This window comes from Schistocerca cancellata, chromosome 6 (assembly GCF_023864275.1).
Source record: "Schistocerca cancellata isolate TAMUIC-IGC-003103 chromosome 6, iqSchCanc2.1, whole genome shotgun sequence".
In the NCBI taxonomy this organism is placed as follows: domain Eukaryota; kingdom Metazoa; phylum Arthropoda; class Insecta; order Orthoptera; family Acrididae; genus Schistocerca; species Schistocerca cancellata.
In genome coordinates, this window is record NC_064631.1 from 232815436 (window position 1) to 232833333 (window position 17898).

General features: G+C 41.3%; 1 protein-coding gene across 1 annotated transcript in view; it reads left to right on the top strand.

Moving 5' to 3' along the window:
• Positions 1 to 17138, top strand: part of LOC126088261 (uncharacterized) — a 41512-nt gene extending 24374 nt beyond the window's left edge. Inside the window, exon 2 of the mRNA XM_049906391.1 lies at positions 16787 to 17138. Coding sequence (XP_049762348.1) covers positions 16787 to 17138 — 352 coding nt within the window. The remainder of the gene's footprint in view (positions 1 to 16786) is intronic.
• Positions 17139 to 17898: the final 760 nt, after the last annotated feature.

The following is a 17898-nucleotide window of genomic DNA, read 5'->3' on the forward strand; positions in this document are numbered from 1 at the left end:
AGGAAGACTGGAAGCACGTAAAGTTTTAGAACTGTATGGCAGACCTCAGCTTTTCAAACTTTTAAAATTGTTGCATCACAAAATTACAGCAACTTAGCATGAACCTTTGTTGCTCATTGTCCCAATTGCATTGCCAAGCAAGGCCCCTTCCTCTTCCGAAATGAACCCGAGTGTCGTTGAAATTCAAACGCCAGCATTAAAGTAATATAATTCAATTTCGCTGCTTTAATTTCAAAGTTCAATTAAAGTATTCATAGCTGGCTACAATATTTAGATTACACAAGCACAAATTAAGAGTGCGAGTTTTGTTACCGTATTTTAGCTTACCTGTGACTGCAGCTCAGCTTGGTACGTACTAAATTTTACTATTGTTAATTGTTCAGAATCATTTAATTCAAGTTCAAAGTTAAATCTCTTATTTCTAAATTGCGTAGATTCAAGTAGCTTTTGAAATGATCGTTGAGGTAGTCCAAGACTAACCGTATTTTACTGAATTTCGATGTGCTTCAGAAAGAAAGCTCACTATTAACTTCAGTCACTAAATTAACTTTCGATTTTCCGTATTTATTAATTCTTTTGCTAAATTAAGTCAGAGTGTAGCGAAATTTATTACTTCTGACAAACTTTCAGTTTTCACAATCTACGTGTCAACCTTCAGTTGCCACGCTTCTAGTGCTAATTATAGGTGTAATAACCTTTCTTTTTCAGTTACTATAGTAATTGTCCTTAGGACTGGCGACCGTAACTTCCCCCAAATCTCAAATAACTAATTACCGCTAGTTAATTGTTGATGTAACGGCCGCACATTTACTTTCTTTATTAACTTTACCCATTTTAAAAATTAATTTCCACCTGTTTCATTAGCATTTTTTCTTTCATTTGGATGTAACCCTCTCCTCCCTCTTTACCGACAGATTAACTTCGGTGACGATTGCTTTTCCCAAATTTCCATTAGGTACACGCGGTTTAATTTTTCACTGTCATTAAGGTCGATAAATGAGGGGAAGGTTACAAGCCGACCGCAATTTTATTGCAGTTGGGACCGAGGGCGCTTCGCTTGGCTTATCGTCAGTTTTTATCGCGATACTGAATAGGATACTTGTTTACTGTAACGGCGCCGTGTGTTTCCAACAACGGCCACGGGAGGCCAAGTGCAATAATATCGTGGCTGGGTTAAAATGGCTCTGAGCACTATGGGACTTAACATTTGAGGTCATCAGTCCCCTAGAACTTAGAAGTACTTAAGCCTAACTAAGCTAAGGACATCACACACATCCATGCCCGAGGCAGGATTCGAACCTGCGACCGTAGCGGTCGCGCGGTTCCAGACGAAGCGTGTAGAACCGCTCGGCCACACTGGCCGGCATGTGGCTGGGTAGTGCTGCACCGAAAGCTAAACAGAAGTGGAGAAACTCAGTGCCACGGCACTGTGTCCAATACAACACGTTTAGTAGTTTTGTGTTTCACTATAATTACACTGTATTTTCGAAACACCCGATCTCACAACACTAAATCTCCTAACTGAATAAAGATAGAAATTTGAAATGAATTTTAACTTTCCCATAGGACTACAAAGATTTTTGTTTTAAAACTAACGATTAATTATTACAGTGGAATACCTTTTAAGTGCATGCACATAAAAAACAACCACTTTTATGATCACATTTTTCATTTACCATGCAGGGATGTTTAGTGTGTCTTTGACCGGAAGCACGACATATATCCAGACGTTGATGAAACTCGTTCTACACTTTTGAACGTCTGGAGCTACTTCACATATTGTTGCAATGCGGCGACGCCGTTCATCGAAAGTTGTAAGATGAGGAGGCACATAGACGGAGTCTTTCATAAACTCACAAAAAAAAAAAAAAAAAAAAATTCGTATAGTTTAGGCATGGTCACGGACGACACTGGTGTCAATTAACAATAGTTTTCTTTTGTTAGAAAAAAAGTGCAAAGAAATTGTGAAATTCTGTTCACGCGTCAATGTTTACAAGAAAATTCAAAAAATGGTTCAAATGGCTCTGAGCACTATGCGACTTAACTTCTGAGGTCATCCGTCGCCTAGAACTTAGAACTAAGTAAACCTAACTAACCTAAGGACATCACACACATCCATGCCCGAGGCAGGATTCGAACCTGCGACCGGAGCGGTCGGTCGGTTCCAGACTGTAGCGCCTAGAAGCGCACGGCCACTCCGGCCGGCTACAAGAAAATTGTCACCACTAAGATCTTGGTAAAAGTTTGCTACTACTACTACTGTAGACGGAAAGATTTCTCGCAGCATCGCTGTGTTAGGACTTCCACCTATTCACTTCCGGAAAATGTGTTTAATGAAGTGCAGTGTGAGCCATTTAAACAGCTAGGACTATTGGCACAGTAACGGTAATGATGACATCAAATGCACTGATGGCAGATAATTCAGCGTGTCAGTCACTGAGATTGGCGGAGCCATTTGGTCATTAGGGCAGTAGTCATGTTAGTTTATTTATTGTGTCCAATAAACAGCATTGAAGTAGCGGTTATATCTCTATTTTGTTCACTCGTGCACTTTCGTATTTGCATAAAGTTGCCACGGGGTACGATATGTGATCTGAAATCACGCAATTAATCACAAACAGAAAGTGTAAACCGCGCAACCGATGTCTCACTGTGGGATGAAAGTTGTAGTGGATTTAATAGCGGCATTCAATTATCCGTACGAATTTATAGCAACATACGCGTTTCGCTACAGGTTTCTTTAGCACGCGTGAAAGCGTCACGGAGTTGTTCAGCCAACTTTAGTGGCAGACGCTGCAACAGAGGCTTTCTGCACCATGTTATTCGTACATTCCTAGAACAGTCGATCAGTATATTACTTCCTCCTACGCGCCTCTCGTGGAAAGAGGATTCGATCGCACACGGAAGCTTATGAACAGCCGTTCTTCCCATGAACTATTCGTCACAGAAACAGAAATGGAGGGGTGGAGCGGGGGGGGGGGAGGAGAGACGGAGCGGGGGTCAGTCGTACAGTTGTGCACAATGTGCCTTCCGGCCCACACCTTAAATTGTCTTGCAGAATATAGAGGAACATGTGACACTGAGGATACGGAGTAATTCATTAAAGAGATGCTCAATAAATTCGTCTTTCTTGGCCATTGCTCTAAATGAGTTATATGATGTTCATAAAAGATTACTAGAGCTAGGTGGATGGCTCAGTAAGTTTGATAAAAGTCTTATGTAATACAGGGAGCTCTATTAGCAGCATGACTGTTAATATGCATGACTCGTCACAGTTTTGTCGAAGTTGTTAAACAGGAGTGGGCCGGCCACTGTGGCCGAGCGGTTCTAGACGCTTCAGTCCGCAACCGCGCTGCTGCTACGGTGGCAGGTTCGAATCCTGCCTCGGGCATGGGTGTGTATGATGTCCTTAGGTTAGTTAGGTTTAAGTAGTTCTAATTCTAGGGGACTGATGACGTCAGATGTGAAGTCCCATAGTGCTTAGAGCCAAACAGGAGTGGTTGCTTCGTCGAGTTTATCGTAAGTGTCCCACGTTGTAGTAGAAATGGATAGATAAAAATGCAAATTGTCTTGTGAGAAAATATTTTAAAATTACCTTTGCAGAAGAAATGAGCTGAGGGAAGTTCATGGCGAATCAGTATCAATATCAGAGACCTCTGACCCTACAGATTTGACACTTCCTGGAGACACCATGAAGCAGTCTCCTGAATAAATGGCTAATTAAATAAACAGTACCAAGACACAACGTCGGATTAAGATCTGTAAATTTGTTGAGGAGGTAAACATGTAACTATTTTTAGTCATCATTATTTCAATTGGTTCCTGCTGTGCTCTATATTTTTCTATCTGGTGCTAATATTTTAATGAATGCGTAGATGCCATATTCAACATACTCTATAACCGGTTTAGCAATTTTTTACTTCTTACACTACTCTTTGCTTCGTTTTGAAAATTTGTATTAATTACGTAGTCCATTTCTTTCAAACAGGTTTTCTTACTTTCATACCTGAAGAAGAACGATGTCGTCGTCACATATAGACAAGTAAATAATGTGTTACTGAAAATTCTACATCTGAATACGTTATTTCTGTCGGACTGTCACCTTTTCCTTTTGAAATTGTGCATCGTCTAAAGGGAAAACTGGTCATATTAAGTGCTGTAAGTCATTTCTACTCTAAGATATGATGGGAGACTATTTGTAACGAATAGAAAAAGGACTGGACGTCATTGAGTGATGTTACTGGACCGTTTGAATTATGACATCAAGCAGGAGCGACTATGATGCGTGCGAAAAAGAACTCTTCCAGTGACGTCGTGATGTCAGATGCAGACTACCTGGGCTATAAAATAGTTTTCCATTCTCCTAACTAAGTATATTTTACTGTTTTTTCCGCCTGCTTACTATAAGAAACGGCTTTAAATGATATTCGTATGATGAAATATTGCCTACAGTTTATACACGTTTGTGCACAGTCGTGAGAGAGAAGTTATTTTCCAACGGAATGAAATAATACGATCCAGTGTGCCTCGGCCATGATGGTTATACTTAATATTGTCACTATACGAACCATGTTTGGGCACCACACACGTTTTTGCACAGCCTGTGTAACGATATGACTAATTATTGGAAAGTAACAACCAAACGCACTGATGATAAAGGAGGTTGTACACGAAACGTTTCGTTGTGCTGTTGACTTCTACTCGAAGACTGGTTTTATGCAATGTGCATGTCTCTTCAGCTCTGTATCACTAATCACTACTTCAACCTACCCCACCATTGAAGTCTTAAGTCTGCCTGCCCCCCCCCCCCCCCCATAATTTCCACCATCACACCATCATAGAATTAACTATTCTATGATGCTTTATGATGTGTCCTAAAACTGAACTCTTCTTTTAGGAAGTTTCGCAATACATATCTTCTGCAGTACCAGTATTAATTGTCCACGTTTCACTCCCCTACAGGGCTACACACCGCGTACATACTTTCAGAAAAGACTAATACTTTTAGAACTGAAATTAGCAAATTCCTCTTTTACAGAAAAAAATGTTCTTGCTAATGCCATTCTCAGTTTTATATCACTTATATTCGGGCATCGTCAGTTACTTTCCTATCAAAATAGCAAACCCTATATACCAAATTTAGTTTCTCGTTTCCTGATGATAATTCCCTCAGCATCACCTAATTTCATTCGACCATATTCCATTTCTTTTGTTTCACTTTTGTATGTATCTTAAAACTCCTTTTGCAGGCACTATGCATTCCATTCAGTTATTCTTCCAAGTCCTTTGCCGTTCCAGGTGGTATTACAGTATCATCGGCAAACCTCAAAGATTTTTGTCCTTCTCTCTGAACCTCAACCAAACATATCCCAATATACGAGGACCTGCTGAAAAGTAATGCCTCCAAATTTTAATGTAAAAAGTCTTAATTTTTTTAAATAAAGTGAACTTCATTAACATTCTACATCTTTATTCCATATGTCAACATATTTATATCCGAACGTAATGACCCTGGTGACGAACAAATTTCTCTTAACAAGAGAGGAGTTTGGTGATAATGTCACTGTAGAGTGTTTGAATGTGCTGAGAGAGCTACAACGTCACCTCTGGTTGCACCGCTTCATCACTATCAGAGTGAAGTCCTCCAAGCTGTTCTTTAAGTTATGGAAACAGATGAAAACCGGATGGAAGCAAGTTGGGACTGTATGGAGGACGATCAATGACAGAGAAACCAAGGCGTCGAGTTGTGGTAGACATCGCAGCGCTCGTCTGTCGTCCGGCACTACCATACTGAAGGAAAGGGTGCTTCGAATTCAGAACTCGATTACAATTCACTGTTTCTCATGCTCCAAGATAGTTACTTCACACACCGTATTACACGCTACAGTTCGAAGTTTTCTGGCGGAAACGGGCTGTAAATATGTAGACATTAAGGATGAAGATCTACAGTGCTAATAAAGCTTGTTTTATTTAAAAATCATTAAGGGTTTTCATATAAACAATTCGGTGGCGATACTTACCAGCACGGCCTCGTAAAATGTACACATACGTGGTTCGGCAAGAACATACGATTAAACGTATGTGAGCTATTTCGAGGCTGACCAGAGAGCGAGTCCTGGCAATATCTACATTTCCTACAGCAGCTATCTACACCGAACTGTTTTGTTTAACAGTATATTTTCATGTAACACTAATAAGTAAGTGATGGGTCTGATATATTATCTCTCTCTCTCTCTCTCTCTCTCTCTCTCTCTCTCTCTCTCTGCCTCTCTCCCTCTCTCCCTCTCTCTCTCATTCTCTTTCTCTCGTTTGTTTAAATGGCATGCTGCTTGATAATGTGACACGGATCTAACCATAAAACTATTTATTAACAGCTTTTATCCTAAAAAGCGAAGGCATATACCAAATTTTAGTAATATTCCAGTTACAAATATCTAAAAGCTTCTCTGTTTTATAGTGACCTGCTCGAGGAGTGAATAAAGAATATGAATCCAGTCCTTAAACATCTTTCAAGAATGTTATTTAGCATCGAAAATTTAAGGACCAAAAACTGTCGCTGCTTCGATTGTCTAATCTAAATCCATTCAACATTTTTATCTGTGTTGTTTATTGAATTCTGGTCGATGATTTCGTTGAAAGCATATTCGGTGTTCAGAAGTAGTTTGAAAAGCTTGTGTTGCAAGGGAGACTCTGCAGAGAAATAATTATTAAAAAAAACTTATACGTTGCACCGTTTTCGAGGTACTTAGGATTGAATTTAGCCAATCACGTCATCGCACGCGCAAATTCAAGCAGGTTGCCAGAGGTGGTGTCACCAAACGTGATCTTCTTTTTGTTTCCTCAAACCAAAGAAACGTATATTTTTGTTCACCTAGCTTAAATTTATTAGTTCCGAAATAGGCACACTTTAACCAGTAAGGTACTTTTCAACAAGTAACTCACACACGCATTTCTGTGCATTACCGCATTTTAGCGCTTTCTAGTGCTTGAATTTACGCGCAACAACCTGACTGGCCAACGTCAGTGCTACATAATTTACCAACGGAGCAACCTATCGAACTTTTTTATTAACAATTATTTCTTAGCACAACTTCACCTGCAACACCCACACATGGTTTTCAGGCTGTTGCTGACCACTCTGTAAATGTGCTTTGATATAAGTGCTTAAGTGGGCGATACAAGCTGGCATGCATCAGCAGTTCTAGAAGTAGGCACTTCGAACACCTCCAACGATATTTTTTGTTTCCTTTAAAGATTAACTTTTGTAATACGTCCAGACATGAAACGCTTGAATTCTGAGGTTATCCTACTGTCACTGAGGTGCTTTAACTCAGGTGCTGCATGCGTTCATCTTAAGCAGTGATAGATCGCAACACGATATAAAGACGCTGAGGTTAGTCACTGAAATACATACATTCAAAGAGAATCGTCACTTCGGATAAAAATCCGAAAATGTTCTATACGAGAAACATGGTGCTGTGCATGTACTCACGAGCTCATTATCTTACACGCTTCCTTTCGGAGAAAGGAGCGAAGCATCGAAGTTCTAGTCTACTTTCGACATTCTCTGAATCTGTCGCCCCTACGGAGTGAGACTTGCTGAAAGCAACTTTCACGGCCGAAGAGGGCGTTCTCGCGATTTCATTTACATAACCAAAAGTTTTAATCAAGTTTGTTGCAAACAGTGAGAAAAGGAAATTAAATTGAATGCAACAATAAGACACATTAGACTCGGAATTAATGTGCAGGGGTTGAGCATGGGGTAGACGCTGTGTCAACCGTGGAAACAGGAAAGGCGGGCATGAAGACGGGGCAGGAGATTTTCACGGCGGTTTATGAGCTTGAGGAAGTTACTCGCAGGTCTCTTGTTGCACCTCGAACTTATTCCATTTGCTGATTGGTTGTACACAACGGGAAGAAATCGTAACGAAACTGCACCTTGTAAGGAAAGTCAACAGATTCTTTTTAATTATACAGTTGCTAATATTACTGAAACTACAGAAACTCCTTACGATATCAAAAAATTTTAGTTGGTTTTCGATAGCAGTAATATACTTGGAAAATTTCATGGCGTGTCTTTCCAAAGTTGTAATTGTCTCGTTACTGAAACCAACGTCAGTCAGAGCGCAGGATGATCGTAAACTTAGCCCCGTTAATGAAATAAAACATCCTAGCCTATGATAAAAGTAACTGTGTGAGGCTTCTTAAAAAAGAAAGCAAGTATCTGAGTCTCATAACAAAATTATTTCTATGATGATCTGCGTGATGAAATAAAAAGAATTCTCTAAGTTTTTAAATGGTTTTGGTTTCAACGAAAACCATGCAACGTGTGATTCAGGAGAATATCTCAGCATCTAATCGCGTCAGGACCACAGATTCGGCTGAAATGTGTTCCAGCAACTACTACTGCACCGAAAGATTCCCTTTTGTTTGGCCTAAAAACCTGAAAAGGGAGATGGGTGACATTTTCAAGGCAATCGACGCCCTCGCATCGATCGTCAACACACAAATTCGCAGCTTACGAGATGTTCTGCAGCTCTTGTCACGCAAAGACGTGTTGGGCACGTAAAGATATACTGATGGGTATGTAGCAACAGTGGATACATTCTTACGGCGTTCTACGCATTTAATTACTATTGCAATAATTATTGTGATTCATTTAACGATCTACATTATTTCGAACAGAGCAACTGCTTGATTACTCTCTCTTGTCTCTCTACGCACAAATTTGTGCCTAATTTAACTACAGCTGTAGTATGCATGAATAAAGTATGTTCTTTAGATCTTTTCCGTGCACTTGTGAATTAAGGGAAACATTTTCTGAGGAAGCTCAATTTACAGTGGTCGTATTATACAGTACACAACTGTATGTAAGAATTATGTCTGGTGTTAGTTTAGAGTAACTTGCAGCAACGTCTTCATATTACTTGGTATTTTGACAACTGTTTCCTTTACCATTACCAATATTTGTCTTGCGTCAACAAAAGGTTGGAAAGGATGCATACAACTGTAAAACCGTAAACAACCTTTGCAAACATTTCACGGTTCTAAAATTAAGGAGTTACATCCTTGAGGATACATCTAATTTAAAAAATCCTCCTAACATTAAATATTTAGAGCTTACCACTTTAGCTCGAGGTGATATCCGTGTTATGAAATATTACTAGATCATTGAGATTAGATCCTGGTTGTAAACATTGAAATTTGGATCAGCGACATAAAATTGGTGGAACGATCACAACTCACAAACTCGTATCAAGAGTAGGCTGCCGTAACCAGAAAAAATACACGTCTTTAAAATAGGGTATGACCGTTAATTAACTACTTCTACGGTTCTTGGAAGAATATTTTATACATTATGAATGGAAGAACACACGACACTGGTGTCATATTCTACGAAACGACAATATAGAATATTACACCACAGACTAATACTTTTATCAATGTACACAGAGAAAAAAGTGCAGTAAGACAATCGGACTGTCAGCACCGGTTGAACGAAAGTGACCGTTGCACTGCTTATAATCTGTTAATGTATTTACGTCTGTTAAAGATTCTTGAATGTTTTACTGGCTAGGAGAGCCTGCTCTTGAAATGCGTGTATTTTGTGGTCATCTCAGGAATTATATGTAATTGAACTAAATATTTTAACCACATTGAATGTAATAGAGATAATGTGTCTGAGCTCAGGACTGAATGAAATAACATTCCACTATGTGATTACCTCTACTACAGTGAAGAGTATCTTCACTTTTACTTTTACATTTGATGTTTCAGGTCATTTTAGAATTATTAGTGGAACTATAAAACAACATCGTTTCTCGAAATGTTCAGTCAGTGTTCTGCAATTAAATCAAATTAAAGTTAGATGTTCTCTCCACATCCCAGAGTCAGCTCTCCGTGAGATCAATGGAATACCACTGATATAATGTAAAAGAAATAACGACTTCGAGTCTCCACTTGAACTCCGACAATATTTTAAGGCTTTTATTAACGTGAAGCAGAAATTGATAAGAGGGAAGATTCTATAATCACTACAACAGCATTCAACCGTGGAGACATATTTTGGAAGAGCTTTACGTGACGAGGCTGTAATACTGTTCACTTATTATAAAACGTCGTCTTGACCATAAGCATTTATTTTATTTCTTTCATGCTCGTGCGTTTCGGTATTACGTAATTTCAAGAAACTAAATGTAAAAGAAAAGCACACAATGACGAACATGTAAGTTCGCAGCTATACGTAATACTATTAAGTTAGACGCGATACTTCTCAGCAACAGGATTTTAGTAATTGCAAGTCCTGCTGTATGCATGTTGTATTCGGTTGGTAATGCTGATACATTTTCATTGTGAGCTTTTGTTCTTTTGTTTTCTTACACTGAATTTCTTTGACACTAGCGTAATACCGGAACACATAAGGATGAAAGAAATAAACTAAATATTTGCGGTCAAGACGAGAGTTTTATTGTAAGCATTCAAACAACTCTGAGACAGTGGAATCTGCTTGATACAGACTTGTGAAGCCTACAGAATTTCTGCTTCAACTTGTCCAGAAAACACGTAATCCTCTAGCGTTAGCAGCGATGCGCAAAAACAGCTCTCAAACTGCCGGCATCTCCCCAGTTGTATCAGACGTGCTCGCTGCCTTACAGTTCATGTCTTTCATTGTACAAGAGACTTTGAAAAGGCGTTGAGGGTTCCAGTACACAGCAGGGATGAAAATTCCTCAACTTTGGTGTTCATTATACGCGTTGGTCCTTCCATTTCCCACTGAGAGAGAAAAAGTGCACAGAGAGAGAGAGAGAGAGAGAGAGAGAGAGAGCGATGCGGGAGGGGTGGGGAGAGGAGAGGAAGGGGGCGAGGGAGAAAGTGGGTGGAGGGAGGGAGGGAACGGGAGACGATAGTCCCTTCCATTTTGCTCCGCACAATCAGCAGACAATGGCTCCCCAAAGTTGCTGGCTTTGCAATATCTAGCTAGAGCCCTCGCCCAATCCAGGGGCGGCTTGATAACTTAAATTCATTTACAAACTGAAGACTGCTCGTAACTTCTCGCCGATCAGAGGGACGGCGGCGTCGCAGAGCTTGAAATGCGTTGCCACATCATTGTGAGATAGTTCCCTGTTGTAGCTTATTTTGCTGCAGTCGGAAATAAAATCTGTCAGCAAGACCTACATGTGATACAACAATCTCTTGAGTATTCGTTGAGGCGCCTAGAATTATTATTTTAATGCTTCCGTCGCCTGGAGATCGTGTACTCGAACATCATCAGGTTATCCAGATCATCAGATTATTTTAAAAAATAGGCCAGATGCAAGTGAAACTCATGCACTGATGATTTTGTACAAACTTCGTTATATATTTAGTTAGTTGATCCACTACGGAACCGAGGACCTCGGTACCTTTGGTCTGTCATCGACACTGATACTGGGAAGATATCGGTCCCAAGGATTCCAAAACTTTCGAGTGTTTTAATTTCAAGTATGAAATCGGATAACAAATGACAAATGAAATATTTTTTTCGTGTGATGTAATTACAAATTAACGATTTTCTCATTGTTTTTCTTAACTTGCAAAGTTAAACTTTTCCTTTTGTCAAGTTTCATGAATCTGCGTCTAGGGAAACTACATTTTTCTGTTGGGTGAGTTTGCGAGTATCGAAATATGTGACATAAATCTCCGTATATTTTAATTGCAGTGATTTAGACACTAACATCTCTTGTTCCGCGAAGGGCCCATAGACCTTAGTATGTGTCATAAACTTCGACTAGATACGTCTATTCATTCCTGAGACAGAGGGGTCTTAACAGGTGGACGAACAGAAAGGCAGACTGATAGCAAATAACAAATTTTTTTTCGTGTTATGTAATTACAGATTAAGAATTTTCAGACTCTTTCCTTCGGTTTCAGTGTGAAGCCTGACAAATTTCACGATTCTACATCAACGAGAAGTATCGTGTGGGCTTTGAGAAGTGAGTTTGCGACTGTCAAAATATGAGACGTACACGGCCGTATCTTTTGATTGTTATGACGTAGAATCATCACTTTTTTACATTGCCAAGGGATTGTAGACTTTAATACGTGACACAGATTTCACTTTGATACGTCTACCCGATCTTGAGAAAAAAGCTTTTAACAGTCGTACATAGAGACTGGCAGACGGACAACCAAGAGATTCTATAAGTGTTCCATTTTTAACTTTACCATATACGGAATCATGAAACGATTAAGGTAAGAGGTAACTCAGATGAAATTATTACAACATTAAGACATGAGTAAACAACAATCAGAAATACTAAATAGGGAAAAGAGCAGCATAAGTCTAGAGCTATTATACAGGTTACTTAAAAGGTTACCTTATTCTGTTGTCGACAAACGACAGGAGCTAATTCAAAATCTTGAATTCGTACCTGTAACAAAGAAAAAATCCCTCCATAAGTTTCTGGAAACACGTTATAAAATCATTTGACGCATTTTTGTATGTAATATATATTCCGACTCAACCAGTAGCCTAAGAAATATTTCAGGTTCGACCAAGGTTAGATTCTTATGGCAACACCTTTTATAAACGAAAACTGGTTAGTTAAATATTAAGATTCTACTTCATAACGTTGATGCCATAACAACTGTGAGAAGGGGAGGAAACTGGGGCTAATGTAAAGACACCATGACCAAAAGTGCCACATAATTTTCAGATATTGTGGTGTAGAGTCTATGAATTATATAGGAATCTAGGTACATAGAGGGGTTGTAGAACACTGCTTAAACAACAATGAGTACACATGCATGAGAGAAGGTACGATGATTATGCAATGCCCTTTGAGTAGCATGTTAATTTTTTTTTTTAATTTGTAATGCAGCAACTCGACGTGGCATGCACTCGACGAGTCGATCGAAATCCCCTGCTATTATAATGAGCCATGCTACTTCTGTAGTCGTCCAGTACTGTGAAAGTGTTGGCAGCGCAGGATGTTGTACACGAACTGACCTCTCGATTATGTTCGTTCGAATTGTCCAGAATGTTCGTCAAACAAATCGCGAACAACTGTAGCCCTGTGATGTGGCATCGTTGTTTGGGAAATGAAGTCCATGAACGGCGGCAAATGGTCCTCAAGAAGTTGAACAAAACCATCTCCAGCCAGCAATAGTTTCCGTGGGATCAGAGGACCGATTTCGTTCCACGTAAACAGAGCCCACATCATTATGAAGGCACCACCAGCTTGCGCAGTGCCTTGTTGACAACGTAGCTACGTTGCTGCGTTGCACTGTCCTAACGGACAAGTTCGTCGTACGTCCCACATTGCTTTCTGAAATTATTTCACCCAGTGTTGCTAGTCTGTTAGCACTGACAACCGTACTAAGCGCCGCTGATCTCGGTCGTTAAGTGTCCAAGGAGGAATGGTCAGTATTCAGGGAAACTATCATTCGACGTAAAGAAGTCTGGTAAATGAAGGCTCTGAAATGCATGTTTTAAGAGCAATCAGAACTTTAACTTCGAGACTGTGAAACAAATCTCTTCTACTGCGTGCCCTTTGATTTTCATATTTTGGAAGGAGATGGCGTGGAGAAAAATAAGAAAAAAATTGTCTAGTGAGCACTGGCTCTAAAATACATTCCTCATGACCCTTGAGAACTGGTTCAGTAGAAGAGATGTGATCTAGAATAGGGCTGATGAACACTTGCTCGTAGCTCTTATGGTAAGCATTTTAGAGCTTAAGATTACTCTACTCTTTTCTTGTATTGATTCATACTACCACCTCTCAAAATATGGACAGAAAAGAGCTTGCAGCAGAACAGATTTGTTCCAATCGAAGAAGTGCTCGTAGTTGTTAGCTCTTAAGGGACGCATTTTACTATACTTTTTTGCTTTGAATGATCGTACGCATCATATCCCTGAATATTCACCATTTCTCCTACCGCGTCCTTTGTATCTCGCGAAACGAGCGAGAAAGTAACTTAGTGAGGTCACACAGAGGCTTACCAAGACTTTTTACTCACTGCTGAGGGTGACCTGAGCCGCCGCCCGAATACATTGGTCTCATCCGTAGCTTCTGGTCTGCATAAGTTGGTAGTTTTGAACACACCGTTGCCTGTGTCCATTCCTGGTGGAACTCTTTAGAGTTGAGAGCTTCTTCTGCTCAATGTATTTCCATTAAAAATTTTAGTGCCGATATACATCCCTTTAAGGAAGTTTGAAGATAAAAAGGTGTAGTAACAGAGTTACATTGCTCAAATTGCAACTCCACCACTGCAAATGTATTATGATCGGGAGCCACAGTATGACCTTGTGACTCATGTCCATGACGCCGTGTCACAATGTTAGTACGTATAAATCCATACCATCCGGGATTCACTGCATCTCTCAAAATCTTGTCAGAGGTTCACACCAGTGTGCTGTTTCGCGTTGTTATGTTTTGTCAGCCTAATGTAATTCATCCTTTACTTGTTATGTGACTGTGTTTCCCAAAGGTCTTTAATTTCAAGCAGCATTTGCAATGGGAGGAGGAGTGGGGACTGGAGGCGGGGGGGGTTGAGGTATCATTGCCAGATGTCCCGATTTTTCGTATGGGTGTGACGACAGGTTTCACCTAAGGCTTACGCAAACGACATATTTTGTGACTTTTGCTAACAAAACAAAATATAATGCCTCTTCACTTCAAAAGTGTTCGAGAACATTAAAATTCTGACATGAATGCCGGTAACCAAGAAAGTTAAAATAACATGGCCAGCAGGGCACGAACAGTGGATGCACTACATTGATGCCTCAGTTGAGCCGGATCCGTATGTGTCGAAAACATTCAGCGACTGAGTAGCGCTGCCGCACGGCGGTTGAATTCAGCGCGGGGCAGGGTGGTGTTGACGCTGCTGAGATTATTCTTCTTGTTTTACTGTTCCTGTTAATGCACATCTATAAAACAAATATCGCATTAGACTAATCTGAGGCCACTCTATCGAATGTACACGTAAAGTGCAGCTTTAAAAGTTCTTTGTAACGAGAAATAAAGTGTCACACTCCGTCGACACGGTGCGTTGAATTAAAGACGTGGTTAGTACTATTTGCATGGGCTGACTCAAGCTACACACTGGAGAAGCGAAATTTCAGATTCCTTCCAAAACATCAGAGAAAATAAGCACGACAACTTTTAGGATTGACACCCTGTGTAATCCATAACGAAGTAAATACAAACAATTTTAATAAGTCCACTTCTTAACAATAAAACTTAACTGTACTATGACTTGAAGATTAAAATCCAGGTTAATTTTAGTATATATTGTGTTATATATTATTAGTTTTCTGTAGTTCACCCTTAACATTTTTTTACCAGACTAACAATAGTACATATGATAAATATCTGACGTCTGAGTATATACTTTCCTTTGGGTGCCGATTTTTAAGCACCCCATCTTTTTTAACCAGTAGTCCCTAAGTCATGATTTTACGAGAGGCGTTCATTAAGTAAAGCAACATATTTTCTATACAGTGTCAGGTTAACTTTATCCATAATTCCAATACATCTAATGGTTCCCCATTCTTTTGGCTACAAAACCCTATTTTTCATTATGACGGCCTTACGCCACCTTACTGGGAGAGTCTTTTTGCCTGCATGGTACCACTATACTGTCGAAACCAACGTTTTGCTCCACCAGTGACCTTGCCCTGACCCACGTACTTCTTCCCGCGGAGTCGATGCCGGTAACCAAGAAAGTTAAAATAATGTACGCCAGGAGCGCACGAACAGCGGATGCACTAAAGCGATGCGGCGCCTCATTGTGAGCCGGATCCGTACGTTTTCATTGGGCCAAAGAGGTGGAAGATTTGTGTGGTCCTCTATTAAGCTGCGAGGACGCATGTGTCACCTCGAATGAGTGTGTCTGGACGTTCCGACATCGCAGGAGTCACAGTTGTAGGCGGTCTGGCCGAGCGGTTCTAGGCGCTACAGTCTGGAACCGCGCGACCGCTAAGGTCGCGGGTTCGAATCCTGCCTCGGGCATGGATGTGTGTGATGTCCTTAGGTTAGTTAGCTTTAAATAGTTCTGAGTTCTAGGGAACTGATGACCACAGAAGTTAAGTCCCATAGTGCTCAGAGCCTTTTTTTTGTAGGCGGTCGGCCGGCCCGCGGGAGATCGAACTGGTTTGCGCGACCTTGTTGCAGTGATGACAGTCGCCTCACCCAACGACTCACCGAGCTTTTGTTCACCGCCATGTCTCCGTATACGTGCTGCAAACGCCTATGAATACCTGCGATTCTTTGGTTTTCCAGCAAAAAAAACTCGATGGCAGCTTTCTGGATGGAATACATCTCCGTTACAGACCACATTTTGAAGCCTACGCAAAGCACGGCCTGCTATTGAAACTTGAAACTGTAGCGGCTGAAGCAGGAATATTCCACAATGTCCCTGAACATGTTCCGCGTTGTTTCAACCGAAGTTGGACGAGAAAAAATGTCTTGCCTTCCTTACTGAATACTCTTCACATGCAAATTGGATTTGACAACACTCTGCTGCAGTGACAATAGTACGCGATCAACATTGCTCCGCACACATTAAGGTGGGTCACAGAGTCGAAAATACGTGTAGGGCTTTGAACTTCAGGCTTCTACAGGGACCGTTGATCACTGAAAACGCTTAAATCTATTTTTACTCTAACCATCACTACGAGTATGTTAGGATGACAGAGAGGTCCTTTTTTTTCATCCAGTTCGCAACTATCACGAAGCTGCAGAGCCAAAGAAAAAAAGAAAAAGAAAGAGATCTGAGTGGTCTGTAGAGCCGGGCACGTTGCCAGCGGAGCAAATCTGGCGCCCCACGGGCCGCGGTCCGCGCCGCTAATGTGGATTGCAAATGCGGCGGCGTCGAGAGCGGGCGTCGCGACGCCGGCGTCGCGTACTATTGGCCGGCCGGGCGTCGCGACGCTGCGCAGCGCAGACCAGCGCGACGCGGGCGCCGCATTTGCAAGTCCAACGGAAGCGGCCGGCCGACCAGCAGCCGTGTATAATGTTTTAGGGGCTTCGTGCGGCGCCCATTGCTCCTCCCTTTACACTCTTCAACCCCCCACTCCCAGCCGCCCGCCTCCTCTCTTCCACGGCAAGAAAATCTTCTCCTGCTCTCCCATGCCACCAGCGTGGTCGCCGCAGTAGAGCCATTCCTACTGCCTGTCCCAGGGCGGCGCTGGTACCCTCGATAGTTTACGCAACTTATACATTCCGCCAGAATGAGTAAGTTTTGCTCATTGAATTTCATAGCATCCAGCGAAAACGGATATTCGTAGCTTGTGCCCGCTGCCTTGTCTGGCAGTCCCTCGTGGCCCCATCTCTACCCGCACCGCCACCAACACCACCACCTCCTCAGGCCTGCATCCTGCTTTGCCCAGAATGGACTTTCTCCTTCTTTTTTACCGGGAGCCTTGCAACAGGAGGCAGCTAACCGGGCAGGCTTTACGGCATTATTCAAATTCCCGTTGGCTTAGGCCAGTCGGAGAAAAAAATTCGAATGAGGTGACCACGTGGTTGAGTGATTCATGGAGGTGACTTTATTGCGGAAATTCACGTACGTCAAAACACTTCCGACACTAAAATAATCGTTCCCAATTTTACCACGGATCTGGTATTGTTCTCTGCGTTCCAGTAACAATCTTTTACATGGCTACTTTGCAGATTACACTTAAGTGCCTAGCAGAGGGCTCATCGAACCATCTTCACACCCATTGTCTATTACTCTATTTTCGAACAGCGCACGCACGGAAAAAGCGAACATCCATATTTTCCGTGGTAGCTCTCGTTTCCCATCATTTATTATAACGAAGGTTTCTACTCACGTAGGTCGGCGCCAACACAATATTTTCGCATTCAGAGGAAATGAAAATGAGCGTTTGGTGTCATTGGCCGGGAGGCCCCTTAC